The following is a 25,995-nucleotide window of genomic DNA, read 5'->3' as shown; positions in this document are numbered from 1 at the left end:
AAAAGCTCCTTTTATATTATACTATGGATTAACAAAATATCAAAACCAGCAGAGACGAAAGAATGAATGACAGCAGCGTCTGTATGTAATCCCAGGTGGCCTCTTGGAAAGAGCCACTACAGCTTCAGTACAAACAGAAGTTGCATGGTTGTTTCTGAATATTTTTGTCAGAATTGTTTAAAAACCATCCTGTAGTTTCTAAACCCTGAATTGTTGGTTCCCCAGAGCATAAACTCCTCACCTCTGGTGCCTACCTGGCATTCCCATGTTCCAGTGGGTGAAGATGACTGGGTCCCCACCAGCCCACTTGAACGTCCCATGCTCCTCCATGTCAGAGAGTCCAATCCAGAAATATTTTACTATCTTGAATCCAATTATAGAAGTTAAAAAAGCCTGTTCATATCTGTGAAGAATAAGTACTAAAGTGGTGTATCAAGCTTTATTGTAATCTTCCCATTTCTTTAAACAATTCATTGCAGTAAATCTGGTAAAGTTAAGATGATCTGTTAATTATGCAGGGAAAAATAAGCATAGACTGAAACAAGGATCATGGTCTCAATTTCATAGATCTCATTATAATACAAATTTTTACTTTACAATTAGGTAATGTAAATTATGCTCATGATTTAAAGTGATTCTATTCTCCCTTTGTGCTATACAATGAGCAATATAAGCCAATACTTGGGTTAATGTATTTATGTTAATCATCCTGTATATATCAGTGCTAGAGTGCTTTACTGTGCTTTAAGATAAGGCTTAGATCTTTAAATCCTTTTAGTCTAGATAAAATAATTATTCTAAAAAGAACACATTTCCAGATCTTCCTATTATGATGAAAAGGCTAAAAACTCAAATCCAGAAGGAATAAATAGTTTCATATTTATCTGCTTAGTTCATTTCAGTGAGTTTTAAAACAGTCTGATAATTGGGGGCTGTCGAGGGGCTGACTCAAATCTTTATTCCCAGGGTCAACAAGGATGTGGGTGGGTAGCAGCCTAGCTTGAATGTTAATACTGAAGACATAGCATTCCACCAAAGGAGTGGTATCACATTAAACACTATTAATAACTGCAGAGTGAAATGAATTTTTTGGCTTGGTTGCGTGTCTGAAAGGACAAGATTACATTTCCATACCTGTCTGTCACAGTAGCCAGGTGAGCTTTATTTTCTTCACAGATAAGTTTTGCTTCTGAAAATGTTGCTGGTAGCTGCCCAATGGAGTAGCAGTAAAAGCCATGTTTTATCCAGCCCTGTCAGTGCACACAAGAGATATGGAAGGGGAACTGTCAGATAGCTCAGCACAGAACTCCTTTAAAAGCCACATTAACACCACATCCCACACCAAAATCAACTTCAGAAGCCATGAAATGGAATGTAGAGGATAATCAAACACAACTTTGCAGCCACAACACTGCTTCTTGCCCCTTGATAAGTACTTTTGTCAGAAAGGGGTCATAGCTGCAACTTGGTGCTGCAAAGCGAGCTCACAGCCTCAGCTCAACAAATCCAGTAATGCCAGCTCTGCTTTTGTGTAATATATATATAAAATTTTGCTCATAACTCAGATGACACTAGCAAGGAAGTGATGGAGAAACTAAAATATGGAAAACATTATTTTTCTTTCTCCATAGTATTATGTTATGCCATTTTAAATAGAACTGTAATCAAAATGCAAAACAGCAGGCTCAGATATTGCAGTATTCCTGCTTCCTGTGATGGGTGGATTGAACCGAGATGGCTCCATGCAACCTGGGGGATTCAGACCAAAGGTGATGAAGTACTCTGCAGGGAGAGGCAGCTGGGGGCAAAGGGAACAGCTCTGCACTGGGAGGGAGCAGAATGAAGTGCATGAGTAAGTGAGAAAAAGATAAGTTGTTTCGAATTTTATCCACAGAAAGAAGTAACATCCCTATTAGTGTAAGAAGTATCAGCACAAAATAGCAGTTTTCTAGGAGTCCCCGGATTGCAATAACTGACTTCTAGGCTACTTGCTATCATAGAAGAGATGGAAGTGAAAGTGAGATGCAGTGGCCTTTCACTGCTTTTATTTCACACTTACTTTTTGGCAGCCTGGGTAAGTAACTTCAGCTTCCCCTGACTCTTCTGCCAAGGGTTTTCTTTTACAGATGTAACCGAGTTTTGCTTCGCAGGTCCTGTCAGCCCAGAATCCATCCTGAGCAAGACAAGAAGAAACCACAAAGAGAAGTGATGTCTAAAGAAAATACAGGTTCTATATGAATGTTTACTATTAAGTGTGACCACTTCTCTCTTCATATAGTGTACATTTTTTCAGCATTTCCATGCCTGGATACTTTCTCCAAACCTCCCAGATTGGGAATCCAGGGCCACATTTCATCAGAAATAGGAGTGAGAAGGGATTATTACCTCCCCATTCATAACAATGCAGTCTGCCTTATTAGGTGTGTGGGTCGGCTGTCTTTGATGCCATTTGGTGTATGTCACAGGTGTCCCATCACTCCATTCAAAATACATCTGAAACCTGAAGTCATTTAGACCAATCCACAGCTCGTCATTTGGCTCTGGAAACACAAAGTTAATCTTAAAATTGAGCTATGCTGTTTCACATCAGCATTTACCGAACAAGGAGTTTCAAAAGGTAAACAAATTAACAGGTAAGATAATGGTTATAATGATTACATGAGTAACAGGAAGAGAGTATAATTCCAGTCAAAAAATGTCTTGTGGGAATACTCACTGTACCCAAGTTGAGACACTATAAAACTGTACTCCTCTACATTATGAATACTTGTCAGGTCTCCATCTTCTTTTCTACAAGACGATTGGGCTTGTTTCCATATTTTGGGTGTTCTGTAAATTCTATAGCAATGACCTGCAAAGGCTACCCATTCCTTGGGGCACTTAACAGGCTTCATGTCACCTAAAAGAATTATTTCAAATGATTAGTGGGAAGTTCTGCTGAGTGCTTTTCTGCTAATCAAGAAGAAAATAACCTGTACTGGAAACTCACTGAGATACTGGACTACATACTGGTAGAGAAGACAAACAAGGGTAGGAGGGCCAAAAAGAATGCAAAACATATTTCTGTCAGAACAATATTGTTCTGGAAGCTACCCAAAAGCTCTTGTAGAAGATTAAATAAATACTCATTAATTTGATAGGCAAACTTAAAGGTCAATACTCTATGTCAAATTCCCATCCACAAGGCTCTGGATAAAGCCACAGGGCCTATTCTGTTGTTTTTTGTTTGTTTATTTGTTTGTTTGTTTGTTTTTCTGGGAGCACCAGATATTTGGCAGTCACTTGAAGCTCCTGGCACAGCCCATATTATACACAGAAAGGCCCAGACATGTTCATGTTATACCAGAAATGCCAGTTGCGCAGAAATGAAGTGCAATTCCTTCACAGCCTATACAGCCTATTCCTTAGTGTGAATTTAGGGTCATCAACCACCTTTCCTTTCTTTAAAGGTTCATATCCAGTACACTGGAGATGTACACAGGAGGCATGCCCACTGTACAGCTGGGATCAGTCGCATTGCTCAGTCTTTATCACAATCCCCAGACACAGCTCTGATATATACAAGCTTACATTCCCCTGGTCAACATCCAAGCATGGGTCTGGAGGTAAGCATGGGTCAGAAACCATTCCCAGTAGGCTATCTGGACGCAGCCACAGTATTTAGGGTGGGCCATTAAATCCTCAACCCAGAGAACAATGTTTTGTACTATCATATGTGTTGCTGAGGGAGTTAGAGCAGAGGGAGTGGCAGGCTGGGAATTCCCAAGTGCTAACCATTTTCTTCCCATAGAAAAGGCTACTTTACCCTCAGTGAAAAGAGAACTCAGGTGGACAAAGGTGCCAGCACCAAGGTCTAGTATTTTCCTTTCAGAACAGAGCAGAAAAGGCCAGAGAGACTAGAGGGAGCATGAGTTCTGGCTCACATCTTTTCGCAGGACACAACATACCTGAGGGAACAGTGGAGGTGTCATCCACAATGGAAGAGTTTCTCTTTTGGCAGATATATCCCAGCTTTTGATCACACGCCACGTTTTCCCATTTGCCATTCCTGCCTTGAAAGGTTCCACACATTTTTATAAGCTCCTCAGAGGGATTTCCTTTAGAAAAGAGGCACAACATACAGAGAATCATTCTGATAACACTGAACATTTTCATCTCACAGCAGGAATGAATGCTTAGCCACAACAGCCTTGGTGTCTGATTCTACAGAGTCAGAATTCCTAGGAAGGGTAATGAGGGGACACCTATGAGCCCACTGAGAGGGTCCACATTGCAAATATGAGAATTTCCCCTCTCCCATGCACAATTCAAGAAAATGAGGGTGTTTGAAATACTGCAACATACAGAAAAACACTTCATAAAAATTAAGCTAAGGCACAACTCCCTGTGGGTTGGTACTACTGCAAAAAACTCTACTTCCTTTGCTGTTAAAAAATTGATGTAAAATTTATATGGAATTCCACGCAAGTGCTCACCCTTTGGATTTCCCTGTCACCAAAACTGTTATGAAATTACATACTATGGCAACATGAACTATGGTGAATTACATCTCGAAAAAATATAGTGGAAACTTTTAGAAGTTCATCACATAGATGTCATAAGCAATACCTAAGAAAAGCAATTGGAAACATATTTGTACAGTGTTTCTCTTTAGCTTTTTTCTCTTTCGAAATTCTCTATATACCACTTTCATGAGGTTTCTGCTTGGTTTGAATATCTGTAATGAGAAAACTGTAGATGGAAATCAAACGTTGAATGAGGTACAAATGCTTGTTTTTAATGGTTTTCTTGGACGAGCTAACTGCTTTTTCTGGGAAACTGAGAAACAATGATGAGCCATCTATGGTGTGATCCCATTACTGTAATACCCTATCTTTACTGTAAGTACTTGTAATCTGTAAAAATTATGTGAAACGAAAAGGAATCAGGTAACAGGACTCTGCAGAAAAGAATTTTGACACAAATACTGATCATCATTTCTGAAAAATGCACTCACCCGGAGCCCAGTTCACATATCTGAAAGGACTACCTGCAGTCCATTCCCAGCTGCTGTCAAGTCGTCTGACAAGACCAGTCCAGAGCTTGGCACTGAATCTCAGATCACTAGTTAGCCCTACAAGTGCAAAAAAACAAAAACAACAACAACAAAAAAAAAAAAGAAAAAAAAAAGAAAGAGAGAGAGAGAATTATATGCATCTGGTAGATTCTTAAAGAAAACTTGAATTAAATTTTTATAACCGGGAAAATGAAAAAAAAAAAAAGTCATAACAGATATCTTTTATATATAGGTTAGATTTTTTTTTAATTATTTAAGAATTTTTTTTTGTCAGAAAGTGAATTTTCTTAAGAACGTCACTAGGACTTATTTTCAAATTGTGAATATAACTGTCCATGTTAAAGCATGTTTTAACTGCATTGATGTACTTGTTCGTATGTAACTGTCATGGTTTTATGATTTTTGTTCTTGATATTCCACATCACAACATCATGTAGGGCACTGGTAATTAAAGAGTTAATGCTCCAGTTCTGTAAACTGACAAATTTTCAGGTACCTGGCTCTCAGAAGAGAACTACAAACCCCAGAGGACTTTGCATTCCTTTTTTCCACTCAGAGGGAAAGATAAATCTGCACACAAGTCCCAAGACTGCTTCTTTTGTCCATCATCTCAGTAGTAAAGGTTCCCTAGTTGTCTCACCTTCAGCTTTAGCATAAGGCCTTCAGTTTCAGACATTCTCTCACACACACTTTATTTGATTTATTAGCTTCAATTTCAATTATATTGTATTATATTGTGTTATTTTACATTCCAATATCTTCTTCGGTAGATTCATTTTCCTCCTTAGATTGTTGCCATTGTTTTGTTCTTGGGCCCATCTCCTGTTCCTTTCCTTTTTTCCCTTTCCCTTCCCCTTTCCCTGGGTATGGGTCCATAGGTCTCCCACCTCATTAATCATGGAATCAGGACGAATCGGCCCATAAACCATTGACAGTAACTTTTTGCTTTACCTAATAAAAACATTTCTTCATGAAGATTTGTGACACTTAATAATTCTGCATTCTGCTGCTGGCAGCTTCTTCTTGCTTGATGCCATGTCAAATGAGAGTTTGAGTTTATCTGATAGTGGGTTGCAGTCAAAGGATTTGTTTTCCAAAAGTCTTTGTGGAGGGTGTCTACAAAATATGAAAAACACAACTTGTCAAGGTAATCATACTTGCTAATGTAAAAAGTAAAGTATTCAGTGAAGACTGAAGCCATCTGGTTTGGTAGGTTTTGCCCCACTTATACACTTTGTGCGTTCAATACAAATAAAACATTTATAACGTAAGGAGTTACTTCTTACAAATCCCAATTTTCTACGCTCACTTTCTTTTCCATTTATATCTCATCTGCTTCCTCGCAGTTCAGTCCACATTAACCTCCTTTTCCCCATGCAGAAAATCTTGGTCTCTCCATCTGATTTTTTCACTTTGGAACCCTTCTTACTCTATACATTACCTGACACAAAATGCCTCAAAAGCACTTATTTCTGCCTTTTTCCATCAGTCCCACACACCTTTCTCACAATATATTTCATATATCAGTCTCCTCATCTCAGCTGGAGAAATTGTGAAGAGCAGATGCTCCATTTTCAGTTGCACAGCTTAAAAATGAATTAGGTTACTCAGAATCCAGTTTGCAGTCCAGTACTACTTTTACATCCTGAGAAGATTTTGACTGTGAGAGGGGATGAAATTTTACTTAATGCCTTTCCTGAAATATCTGTAAATAAATTACCTTTTGATGGACAATTTCCAAAACGTTGGTCTTTATCAAAATCTGAAGTAGTTGAACACCAAAGAGGGCTTGCAGCATCAGACCGATGGATGCACTCAGCAAACCATTTACCATTGAACTTGAAAGGGAACACACAAGGTGCACCAAAAGTATTTCCTCCCAGTGTATACATATCTACAGAGAGAAATATAGGTCAGTAGCAGTCACTTGGTATCTGATATTGACAACAGGGTTTGTTCACAAGCATCTCTCCATGAGTGCAGTTTAGCCGTGCAAGAGGTGATGTGGAGAAAGCAGGTCACCACTTCATTGCTACAAAGTCTTTCAAGACTGTTGTGCTAGCTGGTAGATAATGGCTAAGGCAACAAACTCCTAATTACCTCTCTTGATTTGGACCTCAGAAAAAAAAATCAGTCAAATTTATTTCTTGCCATGTCTGGACAATTGTCTCATGACTCATATTCTCACATTGCACATATTTCTGTTCTCAGATGATGTTTAGGATCTTTTTTTTCTTTTCTCTGTATGGTTGAAGAAGCTTGAAAATGAACTGTCAGAGTATTATTATTAGTCCACATGAGAGGATGTAATATCTTAAATTTTTAAGTGACTCGACTCTCTTCAAAAGTAACCATCCAGTATCTAATTGGTCTGTATCTAAACAAAATTATGATAAAATTAATTACAGGTAGAACTGTTCTAGAGCAGGGCAAAGATTTTCATCTCTTGCTATTTACCCTCTCACCCTACCAGTGTTACAGCAAAAAGTTCATTGAACACTTGAGCCTGAAGGCTAGGTTTGTGTAACCCAAGCAGGATAATAAGCAGGAAAATGAGATCCAGCTCTCCAGTGTTGAATGCTGCAGCACTCCTGTCTGAGTGCTAGGCATTCTAAAACTTTAAAGCCCTGCCTTTATTTTTGCCTTCTTATGCTTTTTCTTCTTCCTGGGGCTGGGAAACGCCAGATAAACACTTTTGCAGTGAATGAAACAGATGTTAACTAGAAATTAACTTATAAGGCAGCACCTGGTCAAACCAAGTCAGAACAACAACAAATAGTTAAATATAACAGAATTCACCATTTCTCCCACAGATGGATCAGGTTGATTTTGAAACAGTCACAGATTCCACCCACACCATCTCCCTGCATTCTTGGTGTACAAAGAGAATTCCCATTCTCCTTTCTTATTTCTTCACAAACCATTTATTCTTCCATGTGACAGAATCACACTCTTTAAGATGGGCAGAATCACAGAATCATAGAATCATAGGGGTTGGAAGGGACCTCAAGACATCATCGAGTCCAACCTCCTGCCAAAGCAGGTTCCCTACACCAGGTCACACAGGTAGGCATCCAGGCGGGTATTGAACATCTCCAGAGAAGGAGACTCCACAACCCCCCTGTGCAGCTGTGCCAGTGCTCCATCACCCTCACTGTAAAGAAGTTCTTGCGCACATTCATGTGGAACCTCCTGTGCTGCAGTTTCTGTCCGTTCCCCCTTGTCCTGCCTGCACACACTGCTGAAAAGAGTGTGGTCTCACCACTTTGTCCCCCACACCTCAGATATTTATAAACCTGGATCAGGTCCCCTCTCAGTCTTCTTTTCTCAAGGCTAAAGAGACTCTGTTCACTTAGTGTTTCTTCATAGGGGAGATCCTCCAGGCCCTTCACCATCTTTGTGGCCCTCCGCTGGACTATTTCCAAGAGATCCCTGTCTTTTTTATACTGAGGAGCCCAGAACTGGACACAGTACTCCAGGTGAGGCCTCACCAGGGCAGAGTAGAGAGGGAGGATCACTTCCCTTGACCTGCTGGCCACACTCTTTTTAATGCATCCCAGAATGCCATTGGCCCTCTTGGCCCTGAGGGCACACTGCTGGCTCATAGTCAACCTGTCGTCCACCAGGACACCCAGGTCCCTCTCTACAGAACTCCTCTCCAGCAGGAAGAAAAGTATACATTCTTGTCAGAGTAGGTCAAGGGAAGGGCCACAAAGATGCAGAGAGGGCTGGAGCATCTACCCTATGAGGAAACATTGAGGGAGCTGGACCATCCTGTACTTAAATGGAGCTTATAAAAAAGATGGAGAGAGACTTTTTACATGGTCTGTTAGCGATAAGACATACAAAAAAAGTTTTAAACTCAAAGAGGGAAGATTAGATTAGATATTAGGAGGAAGTAATTTACTCAAAGAGTGGTGAGGCAATGGATCAGGTTGCCCACAGAAGTTGTGTATCCCTGGAATTTCAAGAATGAGCATTGGGAAATCAGGTCTAGTGGAGGGCAACCCTGCCCATGGCAGGGATTGGAACTGAATGGTCCTTTATGCCCCTTCCAACCAAAGCTATTCCATGATTCCATGACATTTTTCGTTGCATTGCTAAGCTGATTTTAATGAGCTATATTACTGATGTGCTATAACAACGACTGCTGCATGAAAAGCAGGCAGCTGAATCCTTTTAAGTAAGGGCAGATAATTTACCTATAAATATAGAAAATAATTTTCAGTACTCACCCTCATAGGGCCTGGAGCATATACTGTCTGCAGTTCCATGGATTCTCCACTGGCTTCCTTTGTCTGATCCTTTGGACAACCTGATTTTCTTCCCCTTCCCTTTGCCATAGCTGAGAAACAAATTCTTGCCTTGGATTGAAAGTGCTTCATCCTTACATTCCCACTTCTGAAGCTCACTTGTCCTGTTGCATGTTTCCAATGTGATGGCAGCCTCATCTTCCTTGGCGAGCACTCCCAGACACAGCTTCATCCCCATGCTCAGGAGCTGTGTGGCTGAGATCCACCTGAACCTCTGCAACTCATTGTGTTCATCACACATGGCAGTTATGACTGAGCTGCTGTTTTGAGCTTGGGCACAGAGCTTGCTATCTTCATTATACATTAAGAATATTACGCTATCTATAAAGCAAAATCAGAATGCAATTTTTTAGGAGAGTTGCTATAGAAGATAAGTCATTTTCTCCCTATATGACAGTCTGTTGTAACAAAAATTCAGAGAAAGAAATCCAGAGAGTTTTATCACCAGTATGAAGTATTTCCATCACAGTGTTCTTAAGATTCATGCAATATAGAACAGAATTTTCCTCTTCACATTCCTCCTAAAAGAACACTGTTCTCAAAATGCCATTCAAAAATGACCTCTATTAGATTTCATGAGTTCTTCAAACTTTCACCACCACATAGCATATTAAACAGGTTTTAATTACGTGAGTAAAAGGCTTCTTGCATTAAAGGTGTGAAGAAAGGTTTTCATACTCAATATTCAATCATTTTTATACTTGGCCCAGATTGATACCATGTTTTGCAACTCAACAAACAAGTGCAGCCCTTTGCATTTTTAGTTAATAATATCTGGAATTTTTGGCAGCCGTACATAAGTCATTTCTGCACAGAGTCAGAGTTCAGCTTGTGCTTTTCTCGGGAGGGAAACCACAAATTGCAACATCATCACTTCAGTTCTGAGCACAGGATAACTGTCCTCTGTGCCATTAATAGCTACAATTGTAAATAGAAATGTGAAGCACTGCACGACAGGGCTTTGCTTCTGAAGACCAACTGTAGAAGTGGGCAGAATTTCAGCCTGCTCTAAACCTGAAATATTTTTGCTGCTGGACTTGTATCCCTCAGCTCCCCTCAAGTGACAGCAACATGATTCAGCTCGCTCTGCTATGCCATGGAGCTTTACTGCCACTCCAGCTTTCTTACCAGGAGAGAAATAGATGGGGTTCAGGACACCAGGGAGCAAACTGCTGTGGTGACATTCCTGTAAAAAGCTGAAGATCTGAAGAAGCAGATGGCATTCTCCCTGGCATAGCTCTGCTGCTGCAGTGGTGCTTCAAGCTGACTTAAAGCCAGCTAAGGCTTGCCCAAAAACTTGCAAGGAGAAATTCACTCATGGTGGATTAGACCAGGATTGCTATCTCATCTCTGCTGTTCTTGCAATAGCACAACACTCCCATCTGCTCTCTAACTGGGAGCTTCCTGGTGAAAGCACTGCACACACCAGCTTCTCAGTATGAGAAGTGTCTGAAATCTATCGGGCAGCAGCTTTTAAGGTCCCTCCTAAAGCTGTCAGCTAGGAAATAGGATTCCAGTAAACAAGTCTATGAGAAATGGCCACACGAGCTGAGAAGGAAATTCAGTGCAGATATCAGCCAGTGGCACCATGCGTGCTGAGAGGAAACTGCCTTGTGCCCCTGAGCTGATTTGCCTTCCAGTAGAGTACTTTCAGGTCAGTTATGTCCACACTCAGCTGGCTGCTTTTCAGGAGTCAGCACCGCCTCGCCCACACCCGTTACTACTTTTACTTATACGCCTCCTTGAAAAGTGGGTTATGGAAACAATGTCTACATAAACATCACTAGAATTAAAAGTTGAAAGAAACTATTCCAAATTACATGCTGGGCTGCAAATAGATCTAAACGCACCGTCCATGAGGACGGATGTCAGAAAAGCAGGAGAAAGATCACTTGTAAAACTGTACTCAGCAGAGGGCAAAGACTTACCAGATGCTTGCAGAGATGTACTAAAGGAAAACAGAAAAATCACAAGAAGGTAAACAGCCATTGCAGATGTTCCACTCCTTTCTCCCCTCCACCTCTAACTCCTGCTGAAGAACCAATTGTGTGGTGCAAGAAAACCCTTCTGCACTGACCCAGATTAACAAATCCTTTTTGGTTTTCAGACTCAACGGATACAGGGAAGTTCTGGTCTGAAAATAAGGAACCAAATCACATCACATACGTAATTTTGAAATAATACCTCGATGAATAAGCTTTATTTTCTAAGCTATTTTCAGTACTGAACACAAGAGTCTTCTCTTCCATTGATAAGTTAGTTCTAAAACATCACATTTTAGTGAATATTTTTGGAAACAAGCCTTACACCTCAGGGTCATTATTTTTAGGATTAAGTTGACATTAATATCTCTCTAGTGTGATTAAAAAAAAAAAGAAGAAAACGACGACTTGTCTGAAACAATAAATGATGAAGAAAAAAACAGAATGCAATATGGTACCATGAAAAATGGCTGGGAAAACCATGCAAATCAAGTAGCTATGAAGTAGAGGAAAAAAAATAGAGCTGCAAAAGCTGCAAAAGAAGAACATATTTTCTTCAAGAAGCACCTATCCCTTCTTTTGCTCTGTTTTTGACATGTACAGGAACAATGAACCCAACCTGGCAGCCACAACTGATGCAATTCAGGAAATAAATGACACAATTAAGTGAAAAATATAATCTGCCACTGGAAAATGATAGATTTTCAATTATTGCTAAAGATTAAAACCAAACCGGTAAGGAATTCTGCCACATTTTTCATCCATCTGGTCTATGAAAGTTTCCACATCCTAAAGTACATTCTGATTAGACATTCTGACAAAACTATGCTGCCTACTTTGAAAAAAACACTCTCCATTATGGTATGTAAAATAATTAGAAATAGATAGAAGTTGAGGAAGAGAAAAAGCACTCATTCTTGTGATAGCTTTATAATACTTTTTGGGTTCTTAATTGCTTGAATAAGGCCTTTGGAAAATCTCCAACCCCGTATCTTCAGGAGAGGTTGGTTTGGGATAAGTTCCCTGATATTCTATTTATAGAAAGTACCCATTAAGGTCCTTTAGTGCTATGGAAGCTAGAATAAGACTTTCCCTGAAAAACTGCTGCTATTGTAAGTAAAGGAGGACCTGGATACCCACATGAAGATCTGGGACCCTGTTTCTGCTATTCTGACTCAGATGCAAATAAATAACACCCTGGGCCTAAAAAAGACCACAATGAATTAGAGCAGATCAAGAATTACAATGCTGAGAGAAAACAATGGGACCAGCAGGCAAGAAAAAGGGACCAAAAAATAGGAAAGAACTGGAAAATGAAGGATTGTAATCAATCATTTGTGGACAGAAGCAGAAAAATGCATACTGCGGTCAGTTTCACCACCATGATTTTCTAGAAGACCCTGTCACAGCCCAAAAAGAAAGATCAGAAGACAGCAGAGAGACACTCCACTCAGAAAAGCAACACTGAGTTTTGTGTTGAGTCAGCATTGTTCCTTTGGCAATCTCTGCTCCCAGGCAGGAAGTTACACTGTGCAGATTCACTATCTTCTCCCTGAAGTCAGAGCTCTTCTGCAGAAAAGAGGAAACAGAAACAAAGCACAAGAAACGTAGCAGGATGAAAAGAGGCGGCAAGGCAAACTTTTACATGCTATCAATGATTACCATCAAGTCATTCTGCACTTGCTGCCACAGAAATGAATGGGTCTTTCCATGCAGGTTCTACAAGGTACTTCCCTAAAGAAGTTTAACAATTCATTTTTGAATAGCACCACTATAAATATCTGGAAAAAAAAAAAAAGGTGATCATTTTCATGTTTAAGATTTCTACCCAGAATCCTCTCATATAGAGCATAATCACAAAGCTTCCAATTGAGGAAAAGGTTTTTCTTAATGCCAAAACTAAAAATCTCAGTAGAAATATTCTCTACTAACAAGCAAACAAACAAATGGAGGGAACAAGCTATTCATTTCTGTAGATAGGTTCAGAATGTATTGAAGAACAACAAAAACTACCTGGCATTTTCAAGCTATATTTTCTGGATACATGATCATCTTTATTTTTCATTCATGTACCTAAACCACCAAGATGAAACGTAAGAAAGCCCAGCAGAATCAGAGAGCTGTGGATATGAAGTGTTAAGGATCACCTAAGAAGTCTCTTTTGCTTCTCTATCCAGACTTTCCCTTTCATCTTTTTGATCAAGAATATTTCAGAAAAGCCAGGCCTAAGTAGTAGCATCTATCAGGACACAAAATAAGAGATCACAAAAGCAACTGGGATGCTCCTGAGAAAAGACTGCTTCTGTAAGGAATGCCTGTAGCAGAGAATGGCTGGAAGAAACAGTGATGTGACAATCAGTAAGAAGATATACTGGTTTTATTCATACAAAAGGAGCAACACAGATAGTTCCCCCAGCCCAATCTTGGAAACTTTTCTAAGTATTCAGTCGCTTTGTCGGGAACATGATAGCTTAGCAGCAGGAAAGGAGGACATGTTGCCAGTTCACCAAACATTTGGTTAAGCTACTGCACTTCAGCTCAGTCTTGGAAAGATGGAAATAACAAGAGAATGTGGAAAGAGAAATTCAGTTTGAGAACCACTCTCCTCAATCATTCTTGTAGCTTCCTATATGACCAAAGGAACGATGATTTTTGTATTCTGTCTAATGGGAACTACACAGAAACAAACAAACAAAAATTAAAAAGACTACAAGTCCATTTAATCTCATGTTAATTAGATATTGTTTAAGATAATCGTTATGTTCTCTGCTTTCCATTCAAAACTTGAAAAACTGTCATTATTGTATACATCTTGTATAGTGTATGTGTTCTTAAACTAACTAAATTGAACTTGAATGATCTTCTGTGCTATAAATGACACTGCTTTCATGTTCATTCTTTCTCATAGAAGATTTGCTTCAATCCCATTTTATTGCAGTTGGATGAACAGTAAAGCATTCAGCTTAAATATCATATTCCTCTGAAAATCTTACGTCTTAGAGTAGAACAGAAACAGCATTACACAGAAGCAGCTGTGCCTAATGCTAGCTATTAAGTGGCATTCAATTCAGAAAAGATAAATGAATTTGGAAACAAGCCAGGCTCCAGGAGCTGGGTTCTCTCTCTGTCAGTCTTTAGTTGTAGAGATGTACCTACAAAGTAAGACAGATTATGAGGAAATAAAACACCTCCTCAATCTTCATTTTCTTTCCAATAGTATATTTGCACACATACACATGACAAAATGTTCTCTGGAAGCACTGTTTGGTGTGATCTGAGGCCTTTAGGATTGCAGAGGGCCTCAGAGCAGGACTGAACTTCTTTAGGATAGAGATTGTACTGCTTTGTTTTTGCCCAGCAATCGATGCAATGAGGCTGGGATTCCAATCACAGCCTCTTGGCATTTTGCTGTCCCTTTCACATGCCTTCTTCTCTATTTCAATAGTATCTTCAATATCATTAATCAAAGTCAGTCAGGAAGTTTCTGGATTGTAAACGACACCAGGTAGGATGAAGAACCATTAGAAGTAATAATCCTCAAAAAGACATGCTTGAACAAATTTGCATTAAAAAAAAGGAAATAGTAGAAGAAATAACTTATTATTATCAGAAAAGGAGAAGAGCAGAAAGAGAAAACAGACTCCAGAACAGATTTCCCCTTCTTAGCTGCATGAATATATAACTCCAGATTTTTACTAGATCATTCAGCTGGCATTTTTGATTTGGTTCTAAGCATATAATTCATGGATAGATACAGGAAAATACAGTTATTATTCAATCATTGTTTAGAATGGAATGTCTCCAGGATTGTGTCTTCTCCCATTTAAGTTTATCCTGTTACAGTCTTACACAGGCAAGACTATACAATGAAAAACTATTTAAAAATCAAAGCTAGCTACTGTTTCTTTCACAGAACAATTCTGAAACCACATAATCAAATCTGATACACCTTTATATGTGAGTGAGGAATCACAAATGATATGTGTTTTATAAAATTCAGAAAAATTAGAAATATAAACCTCACATTTGGAAATCTAAGAAATCTGTAAATGGTAATTGATCTGTGCATTTTTGAAAGGAAACAAAGTCAGTACTAACGGATACATTGGTAAGGCTAAATTGTTCCTGACTTTCAGTAAACACTTCACAAATCAATGCCATTTATTGAGAGGGTATAGAAAAGCAATGGATGATTACCAAAACACACCGTTCCTACAAACCTTCTGAATACAAATTGGTAATGTTCCTCCCCTACCTCTGTAATTGTGCTTAGGAATTTTTGCTGTTAACTTTATTGCCTCTCCCAGACAAGTCCACTTGTAGGCAGCAAGAACGTCAGCTAATCATGCTTCTTCCATTTCAATGGCCTGCCTCCCATATTTAACTGATCAAATCTTAGAAGAGTTAAGCTACAGTAACTAAATATTTTGTTCTTCACATTGTGTGAAATCACAGGAACTGGAATTTTGCCATGAAAGGATTTTTTTGGTCTCTTGGTTCAAAGAAGATGCCCAAACACAGGTTTGTTACCTAGCAACTACCACTGTAGTTATACCACTGGGAGTACTTGAAAGTTGGGAAAATTAGAGAGATGTTTGTTGAAAAGCTTGGAGATTCTGTGCATCACTGCATGGTCTGAAATGAATTTAGTGCAGAAACTTCAAATCTTGAAAGCTGTCTTAAGCGGGTCTACCTAAATTTCACCTTCTTTACTGCATCCATTTCTACTGCTTGGTTTAATAATTAGCATTATCTTTTTTCCTAAGATTATGAAATCTGAAATCTTACACAAGATGGCTATGAAATAAAGACACACACTGAAATTAGCTAATACAGTATTTGCACTGAGAAAATAGCTTTGGTTTAACTGTAGTTGCATAATTTTATTAAAACAAGGCACATTTTAATACATTACATTTTACATTACATATTACATTAATTTTATTATCCTATAGTGTCGCATGTTCATTCCGTTCTATGTTGGTCACAAGATCCTTTGTGTCTCCAGTTCCATCACTATTAAAATACAAATTGTTCTCAAAGCTGTCATTTGCTGACAAGTGACTCTTCCTTCTTTTGTAGAAGAGATAGCCTGCAAGGCTGCTTCCAACAAGGATGATGATGACAACAATAACTACAACTCCTGTTTTTCCATGGCTTAGAGTAGGAGCCTCCTCATGCTTCGTCATTGCTGAAAACAAATACAAATAAGTTGATTTTAAAAGGCTAGCTGCATTTCATATCACATATCATCATTTTACATTTTTTGTTTGGATACTCAATTGTGTATATCATATTCTTCTAGGAAATAATGTGCTCTTAGGAAACACTTGGAAAACATAGGGAAGTGTAGAAAAAATAGAAAATCCTACAGAAAATGTAGGTTACATAAAATAAAAATCATATTCTATATTATTTTTTATGATCTTCCACTGGATAACTTTTTGTTTACCTGAAAGAAAATAAGCAAATATCCTTACCCTTTGTAGGCATTTCAGCTGGTGGCATTTCAGCTGATGGCAGCACTTCAGTTGCTGGTATTTCAAAACATTGAAAAAGAATTATGTTATTACTACATTTTTCTTTATTTTATATTAAAATTACATAATTTGAAAAATCATAGCAAAAGTCATATTCCGAAAAATTTATGGTAATACAGATCTCACACAAAGCTCTATACATATATTAAAACTCAAAGTACAATGGTCTATTGTGCTATTCCTGAACTTCAAAGTGTCTTAGCGCTTATGTCCAAACTAAAATGTCCATGTACCATTTTAAATTAAGTAGTTGGGCCATGAAATCTGGCTTGATGGGAAAAATGGACCCATTTTCTTGCATGGACATAAAATCAATGCATAAATCTTGAATCGGTGCATCATGTTTCATTCTGATGAAGATGAATCCTGGAAGTGAAATTGTTTTACTAGACCCTTCATTTAATTAACAATCCAATATTTATTATATTAATATTTGTTTCTAAGGATTTTCAAAACTCTTTCAATCTGTCAGCTCAGCACTACCTATATTTCTCTATACCTAGCTCTCTGAAGTAAAATTAGAAATGATTATTTGGATGCTTCCAAGACTTTCTATCAAGAAAAAATATCCACTAATGCTGTTAATTATAAAATGCAGCTTGTTGTTTATACTACCTACTTGTTTACAAAAATAAGTTAGATTATTTATGTAGTAGCACAGCTCCAGAATTTCAAGTTGCTAAAGTAATAATTATTTCAGTAAATGGAACAGCAAATAGCATCAGTTTTACAGGAAAATTTCAATCACAGTTTTGCATTTGCAGCCTTTTCAAAAAGCAGCAAACATAGCAAGGAACAGCAAATGAAACTAAGTTAAATGATGCTTCTAACACTCAGTTTATCACTACCACAGTTTTGCAAAATTCTGCTGACCTAAGCTGCAATTCTACATCAGTGTAAGACTCAATTGAGTCCTGTCCCTCAGTGAGGTACTATATAGTCCTTGTACTTTTCATGTCATTTGCCATGACATTTCACTGACTCCATAACATTCCAGCTCAAGGATCTATATCAGTTGAAGCTAATTGTAACTGTCTTTCACCTGTTTCAATTCTCAGAATTGGTTTAGTATCAGAACAGGTGAATAGAATTGTCAGTAATTAGAGGAGATCTGAATTGTTGAAAAGAAAGGGGTGGCCATGAATTGCAACATTTGTCTGCCTCTATGACTACTTCAGTTAAAGAATTAAAAGAAATTGCCTTTTCGTTTTCCAGGCACAGTGTAAACAGACTGTAAATTCTGAATGGACAAGTAAACCCAACAGTTCTGTAGTAATTCTCGTGAAAGATACAGTCACCATTACTAGCATCTGAGTAAGTCATGAAAATACAGCATGAAAGCAAATTCTTAGAAAGGACAGTAGAATTTCTCATTTCCAGTATTTTAGAGGAAGTGAACAGCTCAGCCCCTAAGTGTATTTTGTTCTCCTACGAGTAAGATTGTTGATACAGTAATGCAAGCTGGAAGAAATGACTGGTACAAGTTTTAGCAAAGCATATGCCCTAAATGTGCCAAATTTGCACATTCTGTTATTTCATATTATGACATACAAACTATGCTATTTGGCTTAGTTTTCATTTATTTATCTTCTCAAAACAGCACAACTTTGAGACAAAAGGTCCAAAATTGATTGTCAATTCACAATTCAAAAAAAAATCAAGTAAGAGAAGCACTGCTTTACACAGGGAAATAGCACACATATGAGCCTGCCAGAAGGAAACGAGCAAAGGGTATCCCCCCCTGCCCTAAAAAGAAGGGATTTCCTGAGGAATATATTTTCAAATAAACTATTTTTTGTGTGCAAAGAACATTAACAACATGATAATTGAACAACTGTCAACACAGGATAGACAGATTTGTAAAGTGTATACACTAGGAACAGTTGAGATAAGAACAGAATCTTTTCAAAACAATTCAATGGGATCTGGAAAACTAATCAATCCTTTCACTTTCTGACAAGAGTTATTCTTTCTGTTTGTATGCAAATATGGTTCTCTTGGCATTTATAAAAACCAATAATGCTCAGCTAAAATGCACTGTGTGCAGAAGACATCTACAAATACTAACACACAATAAGAATACTCCATATATTTAAAAATATATATATAAACGTAGCACTTACTTTTTAGCTTTTTACAAACATAGCCTTTGTAGGAACTGCAATAGATATTATTCCAGTATCCAGAGTTTGCATACATTTCAACACAGTGCTCATTTTGTTGAGGGGAAGGCTCCCCTGTATTCCAGTTGACAAAATTCACTGCAGTGTTGTCTAGCCACAGCCACTCTCCTATGTGGGAAAATATTGAACATGTTAAAAAACAAGATAGTATTCACTTCCTGTCTGCATTTATTGTCTTCCTGAGAAATCTACTGGTTACTGCTTGATTACTAGCTTTCCCTATTACCTTTTCTAATTTCCTTTTTTTCTAAGACTTATATCAAATAGTTTATGGCAATTGTTCATCAAAAAAAAGTCAAAATTAAAGCAATTACCATCCACATTTCTGTACATTCCAGTCCAAAAAGTCGATGTTTTCCCTTCAAGTGGTTCAATTATATATGTCAGAAAGCTGGCTTCAGCTGAATCTTCAACTGATACCAAAGAGGCACCTTCAAGACACAAAAAGAAAAAAAGACCTCAAAGTTCCACAGTGCAATGTACTCTCATTGTCATGAAATGTCCATCTTATTTTTACCACTGATTATCTGTACCAAGTTCCAAGTAAATTTTGAAATTCAGAACAAAAGCTAACTTCTGGTAATATCACATGAACAACTCATGTATTTTTGTTGATGTATTTCTTTTCATTTCCAAGTCATTGCACTAGCACTATTTTCTAATCACTGGGAAATAGCAACAAAACTGAACACAACAGCTCGAAGAAAAATACAAGCCAAAAAGGTTATACAGTGAACATTTCTACTGACATTTCAATATGAAGTCTCTAAGCAAAATCACAAGATTAAACTAAAAAGTAGCTTATCTTCAGTCTGTGCAAAATTTATCTTTACATATTGATGACTGAATATTTTCCAAGCCTTTATACAGATCATGTATAGCACACTTGCTGGCTTTCTGAAGCACAATCATTAGTGAAACTCTTCAACTAGGTCTTGTTTATTTTCCTATATTCTCACCGCAGTCATCAGAGAAAGAAAGATCACCCTGGTCATCTGTTGCCCAGTTAGTATGGTAGGTATCCTGTTAGTCATTCACATACAACAACAGGCACTCTGCCATAATGATTCATCCTCTTTGATGCCGTAGCAAATTCAAGACATCACAGCATAGAGCGTGCAGTGTGCCAGCAGAGGGAATGAACTGTAACTTTCTATGAAACATTTTTAAACACTGAATAAAGACCATCTTAAGCCCTCTTTCATGTGAGGCTAAAATCCAGTCAATACTGCAATAGCTGCTTTGATTGGGCTACTGAATATTTGAAGGTGTTTTTCCTGAGGTAAGGGAAACAGAGCTGAAAAGAATAAAAATGTAAAAGAAATTTGGATCACTGTTGAGCTAGTGATAAATTCTACTATGGTTCTGAATTCTATTATGCATGAGATATAACTGGAAAATGCTCAACTGCAAACAAAAAATAGAGTGCAAGTAGGGACAGCAAAATATAGGAGAACATGGAACCTTCCTCTTTTTTCACTGCAGTCTTCATGTTTTTCTACTTGTTCTTCTTTTGCAGAATGATTCAGATATTTTGTTTCTGTTATATTTGTCACGAAAAACTCCTCTACACATCCTCAACACAGAGAGACAATAGCAGAGGGGGTACCCCAAGCAGTACCTCTCCTTGGCTACTCCAGACCCATCAGCCCACCAAAGACAATTCTTCCCAAGCCCAGAGGAGCAAAGGGAAGAACCCAAATTATGGACTCAGAGAAAGGTACATTCCGTACAGTTCTGTCCTGCAGCCACTATGTAACAGTCTCAGGCCCAATGTCCAGGCATGAAAGACATGAAGGCAAATAAATGGCAAGTTGTATACCAGTCAACATCACGCCCTGACAGCCACAAGGGCCCACCATATCCTGCTGCACATCATGAAGAGAATAGAGAGCTAGTCAAGGAAGTGACTGTCCCACTCTGCTCTACAGTGATGCTGCCTTACCTTGGGCACTGAGTGCAGGCTTGGGCACCACAATATAATAAGGAAATTAAACAATCAGCATCCAAAACAGGAATAACTAAGGTGTAAATCAGATCAGATATGCAACGGATAAAAAACTCCATTAAACCAAGATTTAGTGATTGCTATTTAGTGATGAGGTTAACTATCTCCTAGCAGGGACAAAGGACAAAGTTTCCTCTTTACTGATCTCCACTCCAGGCCACATAGCTCTCCTAATGCCTGATACACATGAAAGGCAATGGTAGACAGCTATTCTTCATCTCCTCCAAAATCAGGTTAAAAGTTGGATGTAACTGTCCTGTGGACCTATACTTGGACCTTGAAATCACAGAATTGAAATCACGTGTTCAGCTTTGCACAGAGAGAATAAAGAAAGATATGCTCTTTAATAGGCAATAGTTACCCAGTCGCAGACATTCTAAAGATGCCTGAGCCCAGTTTCGTGTCGATGAAGATTCTATATAGTAACAGTGACCCCGGAAAGGGATCCAAGAATGGTGTCCTTCTGATTCAGGGCACTTTCCTGGAAGCTGAGGGGGCTCAGTAGGAGCTTGAACTGTTAAAAAAAAAAAAAGGAAAGGGGAAGAGAAAATGGAAAGGGAAAGGGAAGGAAAGAATTTACTAGACTCACTGTCTTATACCTTATTTTATCATGAACAGATTATTCTAATAGAACATAAGAAAATTCATTCAAGTATTTACCAAAATGTAAACTTGGCAGTCTGTAGCAGTTACTGCAACACAATGGCAAAAAGTCTTTATGAACAAAAAGTACTGCAACTGCAGTCCTGAGAAACATATTATCAAAGAACTCAAAGAACTCCAGCACATTGTTAAACTTCAACACATTCTTATCTCTATTCTTTACTCACAGGCATAGCTAAATTAGGGGTCACATGAATTTGGTCTTATGGATTGAGACCTAATGCCATGGAATGCAGAATGCATTATCAGTAACAGAAGTTTTTGGTAAAAAGCAGAAGAAAAGGCTTGAAGGAGCACATGTAAACAACTCAGCAATTTTGGTGTAATTTGTTGTATAGTTATAAAAGAAAAACTTGAATAGCTGCAATGAGCAAACACTCAATGTAACTCCTTATGGCTCGGTCACTCAGCCATTCCTCCTTAACACCAAACCAGCATGACCTCTACCTTTTGATTCACTATGTTTGATCCTTGAAGTTTTTCCATTTTTTTACAAGATAATATCAGAATAAAATTGAAATCTATATATAACTATTAATGTAAAGCAATAGCTATTCATAGTCACACTTTATTAATAAGTAATGACCTTAATTTTAAGGCAGACTCATAAACTGAATAAAATTTAAATTAATTTCATTTGTTTAGTTCTTGAAATAAAGCACAGCACCTTAATACATATCAGCATACCACCTAGCACAATGAACTCTAACTAGACAATCGATACAATAGTTAGATTCCAGTTGTTACCATCAGGCTTTTTGCAAACAGAGAAGTAACTTTCATTGCAGGATCCTGTCTTCCAGGCTCCAGAAATGTCTAGATAAACACAGCCTATTTTTTGCTTTGGCTCCCCTTCGGCCCATTTAGTATACGTCATCCTCCAGTTATCAATCCACTCATAACGTCCATTAGTCTGAAAATAAAACCCCAGGAATTTAAACTTAATCATTAACTCTTTATTTGTTAGTCAAACATCTGTTATGAGGATGCTTGTGCAAGTTTTTATTTACGGCAAAAAAATGATTATTCAAGAAACATAGAATATTTTAACTTAAGGTACATTTACCTCCCACCTAAATTTATGAGAATTGATTAATTTAGTTTATTAAGTATGAAAAAAATATTTATTTGTTTAAGAAATAGTATATTATGTTCTCTAGTTCTTACTTCTTTTGTGTGTTAAACCAAATGGAGGGAATGCAGGACAAGTGTGTCAAGCAGTAAATGTGGACTTTAATACTTAATTTACTTAATACTTAAGGACTTAATTTAGTAGTTGGGTAGAGATAGTGATAGGAGGATGGTTGGACTAGATGATCTTATAGGTCCTTTCCAACCTTATGAACTTATGAACTTATGAATACAAGAACGTACCTAAATACCAAAGAACTGGGAGAGGGCAGACAAATAAAATAAAGTAAACCAATTATTTAATTATTTGACTAACAATTCTCAAAATGTTGGAAGTCATTGTAACAGAACCAGTGTTACTTTAGAACAAATGATTTTCTCTATACATCTTAAAATATGTGGATTTTATCTCAAACATTACACATTCTCTACAAAAAGACAATTCAAAATGCTAGCCTGGATGCATTGTTTGGAAGTACATATAATTTAATATCACAGAAAAAGTGTTAAAAGTATGTACACTATGCACAATTTATTAAGAGTAACAGAAGAGTAGAGATCCCTACCTGTAGATCTGACAGTATAAAAAGTATTTAGAACCAAGATATAAATTAAGAAGTTAAAAATATGAATAGATAATAAGACTTCACACTTTCTGATTTTTCCATAAGAAAAACAGCAGCACGTTCAATTAGTTTGATGTCCTTACCACATTACTGTTAAGGCCAATCCATATAGGCACCCCATACTTTAATATCTTTAGCCATAGGAATGAATGACTGTAGGGGTCTAAGATGCTGGAAAGGTCAAACTGATGATGATTGCAGTTTTTTTGTGCATCCTCCCATGTCATTTTGGTATGGATGAACAAATAACTACTGTTACCATAACGGATAATGCTTGATGGGTCTGCAGTTGTAGAAGGGAGAAACTCAGCATCTGCATAATAAAGAAAGAAAAAAAGTCTCAGAAACTAGTTCAATGTGTGATCATGATTTGATTGTAATTGAAGATAAGATAAAGCAACCTGACTCTTTCCTAGATTTCATATTCCCTGACCAGCAAGGGTTGAATGTGCCATTCTTTGGCCAAATTCTGTAGTAAAAATCAAGTACAGAGCTCTCAAAAGGAAAAGAGCTGCTTAGAACAACCTGTGACAAAGAGTAAAGGGGCATTCTGTACAATCCTCCAGAACAGTATAACTTAAATGAATTGGGAGTAGAGTAGGTCACAACTTTTCACCAGTACAAGTGCTTTGCAGAGACTGTGTTGTCTTCAAGAGATCTTTTTGCCAGAGAAAATGTAAACAACAAAACAGACCAGCTCTTACAAATCAATCTGGTATTTAAATTCAGGTTTTCAATGTTTTTAGTTTTCCTTTTGGAGGTAAATCAGCTCAAGTTCATTGTGAGTGAGTTACATTCACACTCTAGACAGTTGATGTGACTTGTACAATTCAGTGTTTCCCGGAATACATTCTAAAAGCCAGCATGTTCAGAAAATGACTGACAAAATCATGGAACAATTATAATTCTGATATATTTCTGATATATCAGTTTCTTAAAAGGCATTGTTGTAAGCAGGTACCACCCTTACAGTGAATACACAGTGAAATTTCATACTAAATACAAATATGCAGATATAAATTCCAGTTCAGGAAGTTAGTAACACAGCAGTTACTGGGAAGGGTGAGCTGGGAGTAGTTTTTAACTGGACCTTTGGTCTGACAAATATGATACTTCTGTTTCTGCATGAAAAGCAATTTGTTGATGTATCATAACACCCCAGTAAGAGCCTGAATACCCATGAGCTTTGATTATACTTTAAAAGAAAACACAAATACCTGCTTTAATTTGGCATATATATCCTCTATTGTTATCACAACTCTCATCAGCCCACTTCCCTGCTTCCTTAACAGGATTATTTCTCATGACAACACAATCAGCCTTGGGACAAGAAGATACAAAATCAGTTACAAATAACCAGAAAATATGGATAAAAAACTTCTGTCTCTCATTTACATCTTCATAGAGAAATAACATACTAATTTTATTTTTATATTTTGTAAGTTTTTAATGATTTGAAGTTTCTGTTCCTCTTGCACTTCATGAGTTTCTTAACGTTGCTCTATCTTGAGCAACCTTGTGATGAATAAGCAGACAAGAAATTTCTTGATCCTCCCATCTCCAGGCATACAGCATGAAGAAAAGGAAAGCCATAGACAATTTAAAGATAAATTAAATCAACTGCTGTAGAAAAAGATTAACTTTGCTCAAGAAAAGAAACAGAACCTTCAATGGGCAATGTGACATTTCTGAAATATCTGTCCCTTAAAATTTCTTATTGCAAGCTTTCTCTATACTAGAAACAGCAAAATCAGCACAACTGCTACTCAAAGGCAGCCACCGATCTGCAGGTACCACCTTTACAGTGAAATTCCTAATTCTTCTACATGGACACAGTATCTAGAAACTTTGGCAGCACATACTATGGTAGTACATACTAAAGAGTGATTACTGCACTGTTTTCTTAGTTTTTGCTGTCCAACAGAAGCTATACACAGAAAAACTTCAACATTAAGTGAAATGCATTCGGATTTAAATACTTCCAATTGAAGAGTAGCAAAGGACTTTGTATAAACTATATGTTCTTTTTTAGAGACTTTAAAATAGAGACTTTAAAACTTTTCACAGATGACTTCACAGAAAATCCTAATACTTCTGATTAAAAGAGTATAAACTGTATTACTCCTTCCAAAAGTAACATTTGATTCTTGCTTTCTCTTTTGAACTTCATATCTTCTAACATTTTCCTCAATAAGGCTAAGAAGCTCAGAGGTGATACTTTCAAAAACAGGAAAATAACATTATACACATAACTAAGTTTTCCATGGTAAAAGTTTCATTCTGAAGAAACACAGCTAATACCGTAACTGAAATTTTTGAATCATGTAAGATTAGTGAGAGGGACCCTATGACCTATGAAATCAGTTTGTATGACAGCAAAATAGGGGAAGTTATTTTTTTTTTTTCCATGAAGCTTGAATGCCTAGCTTTTTGCAAAGATATGTCCTTCCTGCAAATGTGACTGACAAAATATGCATGTATATACAACAGAAA

General features: G+C 37.5%; 2 protein-coding genes across 2 annotated transcripts in view; both read right to left on the bottom strand.

The window, feature by feature from the left end:
* LOC136045458 (macrophage mannose receptor 1-like) overlaps positions 1–11,454 on the bottom strand; it is a 28,004-nt gene extending 16,550 nt beyond the window's left edge. The window contains exons 1-11 of the mRNA XM_065731332.1: positions 11,298–11,454; positions 9,292–9,690; positions 6,777–6,950; positions 6,008–6,172; positions 4,997–5,113; positions 3,948–4,097; positions 2,717–2,899; positions 2,386–2,540; positions 2,060–2,173; positions 1,135–1,250; positions 255–403 (exon numbers count right to left, since the gene is read on the bottom strand). Of these exons, the coding sequence (XP_065587404.1) occupies positions 255–403; positions 1,135–1,250; positions 2,060–2,173; positions 2,386–2,540; positions 2,717–2,899; positions 3,948–4,097; positions 4,997–5,113; positions 6,008–6,172; positions 6,777–6,950; positions 9,292–9,690; positions 11,298–11,358 (1,783 nt within the window). The 5' untranslated portion in view covers positions 11,359–11,454. The remainder of the gene's footprint in view (positions 1–254; positions 404–1,134; positions 1,251–2,059; positions 2,174–2,385; positions 2,541–2,716; positions 2,900–3,947; positions 4,098–4,996; positions 5,114–6,007; positions 6,173–6,776; positions 6,951–9,291; positions 9,691–11,297) is intronic.
* Positions 11,455–16,223: 4,769 nt separating this feature from the next.
* The window catches only part of LOC136045464 (macrophage mannose receptor 1-like), a 48,107-nt gene continuing 38,335 nt past the window's right edge, over positions 16,224–25,995 (bottom strand). The window contains exons 23-30 of the mRNA XM_065731346.1: positions 24,720–24,822; positions 23,586–23,815; positions 22,493–22,658; positions 21,444–21,596; positions 19,389–19,505; positions 19,015–19,182; positions 16,832–16,885; positions 16,224–16,542 (exon numbers count right to left, since the gene is read on the bottom strand). Of these exons, the coding sequence (XP_065587418.1) occupies positions 16,301–16,542; positions 16,832–16,885; positions 19,015–19,182; positions 19,389–19,505; positions 21,444–21,596; positions 22,493–22,658; positions 23,586–23,815; positions 24,720–24,822 (1,233 nt within the window). The 3' untranslated portion in view covers positions 16,224–16,300. The remainder of the gene's footprint in view (positions 16,543–16,831; positions 16,886–19,014; positions 19,183–19,388; positions 19,506–21,443; positions 21,597–22,492; positions 22,659–23,585; positions 23,816–24,719; positions 24,823–25,995) is intronic.

Source organism: Cyrtonyx montezumae, unplaced genomic scaffold (assembly GCF_038088225.1).
Source record: "Cyrtonyx montezumae isolate F1298 unplaced genomic scaffold, pur_monq_1.0 scaffold_14, whole genome shotgun sequence".
Classification (NCBI taxonomy): domain Eukaryota; kingdom Metazoa; phylum Chordata; class Aves; order Galliformes; family Odontophoridae; genus Cyrtonyx; species Cyrtonyx montezumae.
The sequence above is the reverse complement of the archived record's forward strand: the minus strand, read 5'-3'. Positions and strand labels throughout refer to the sequence as shown.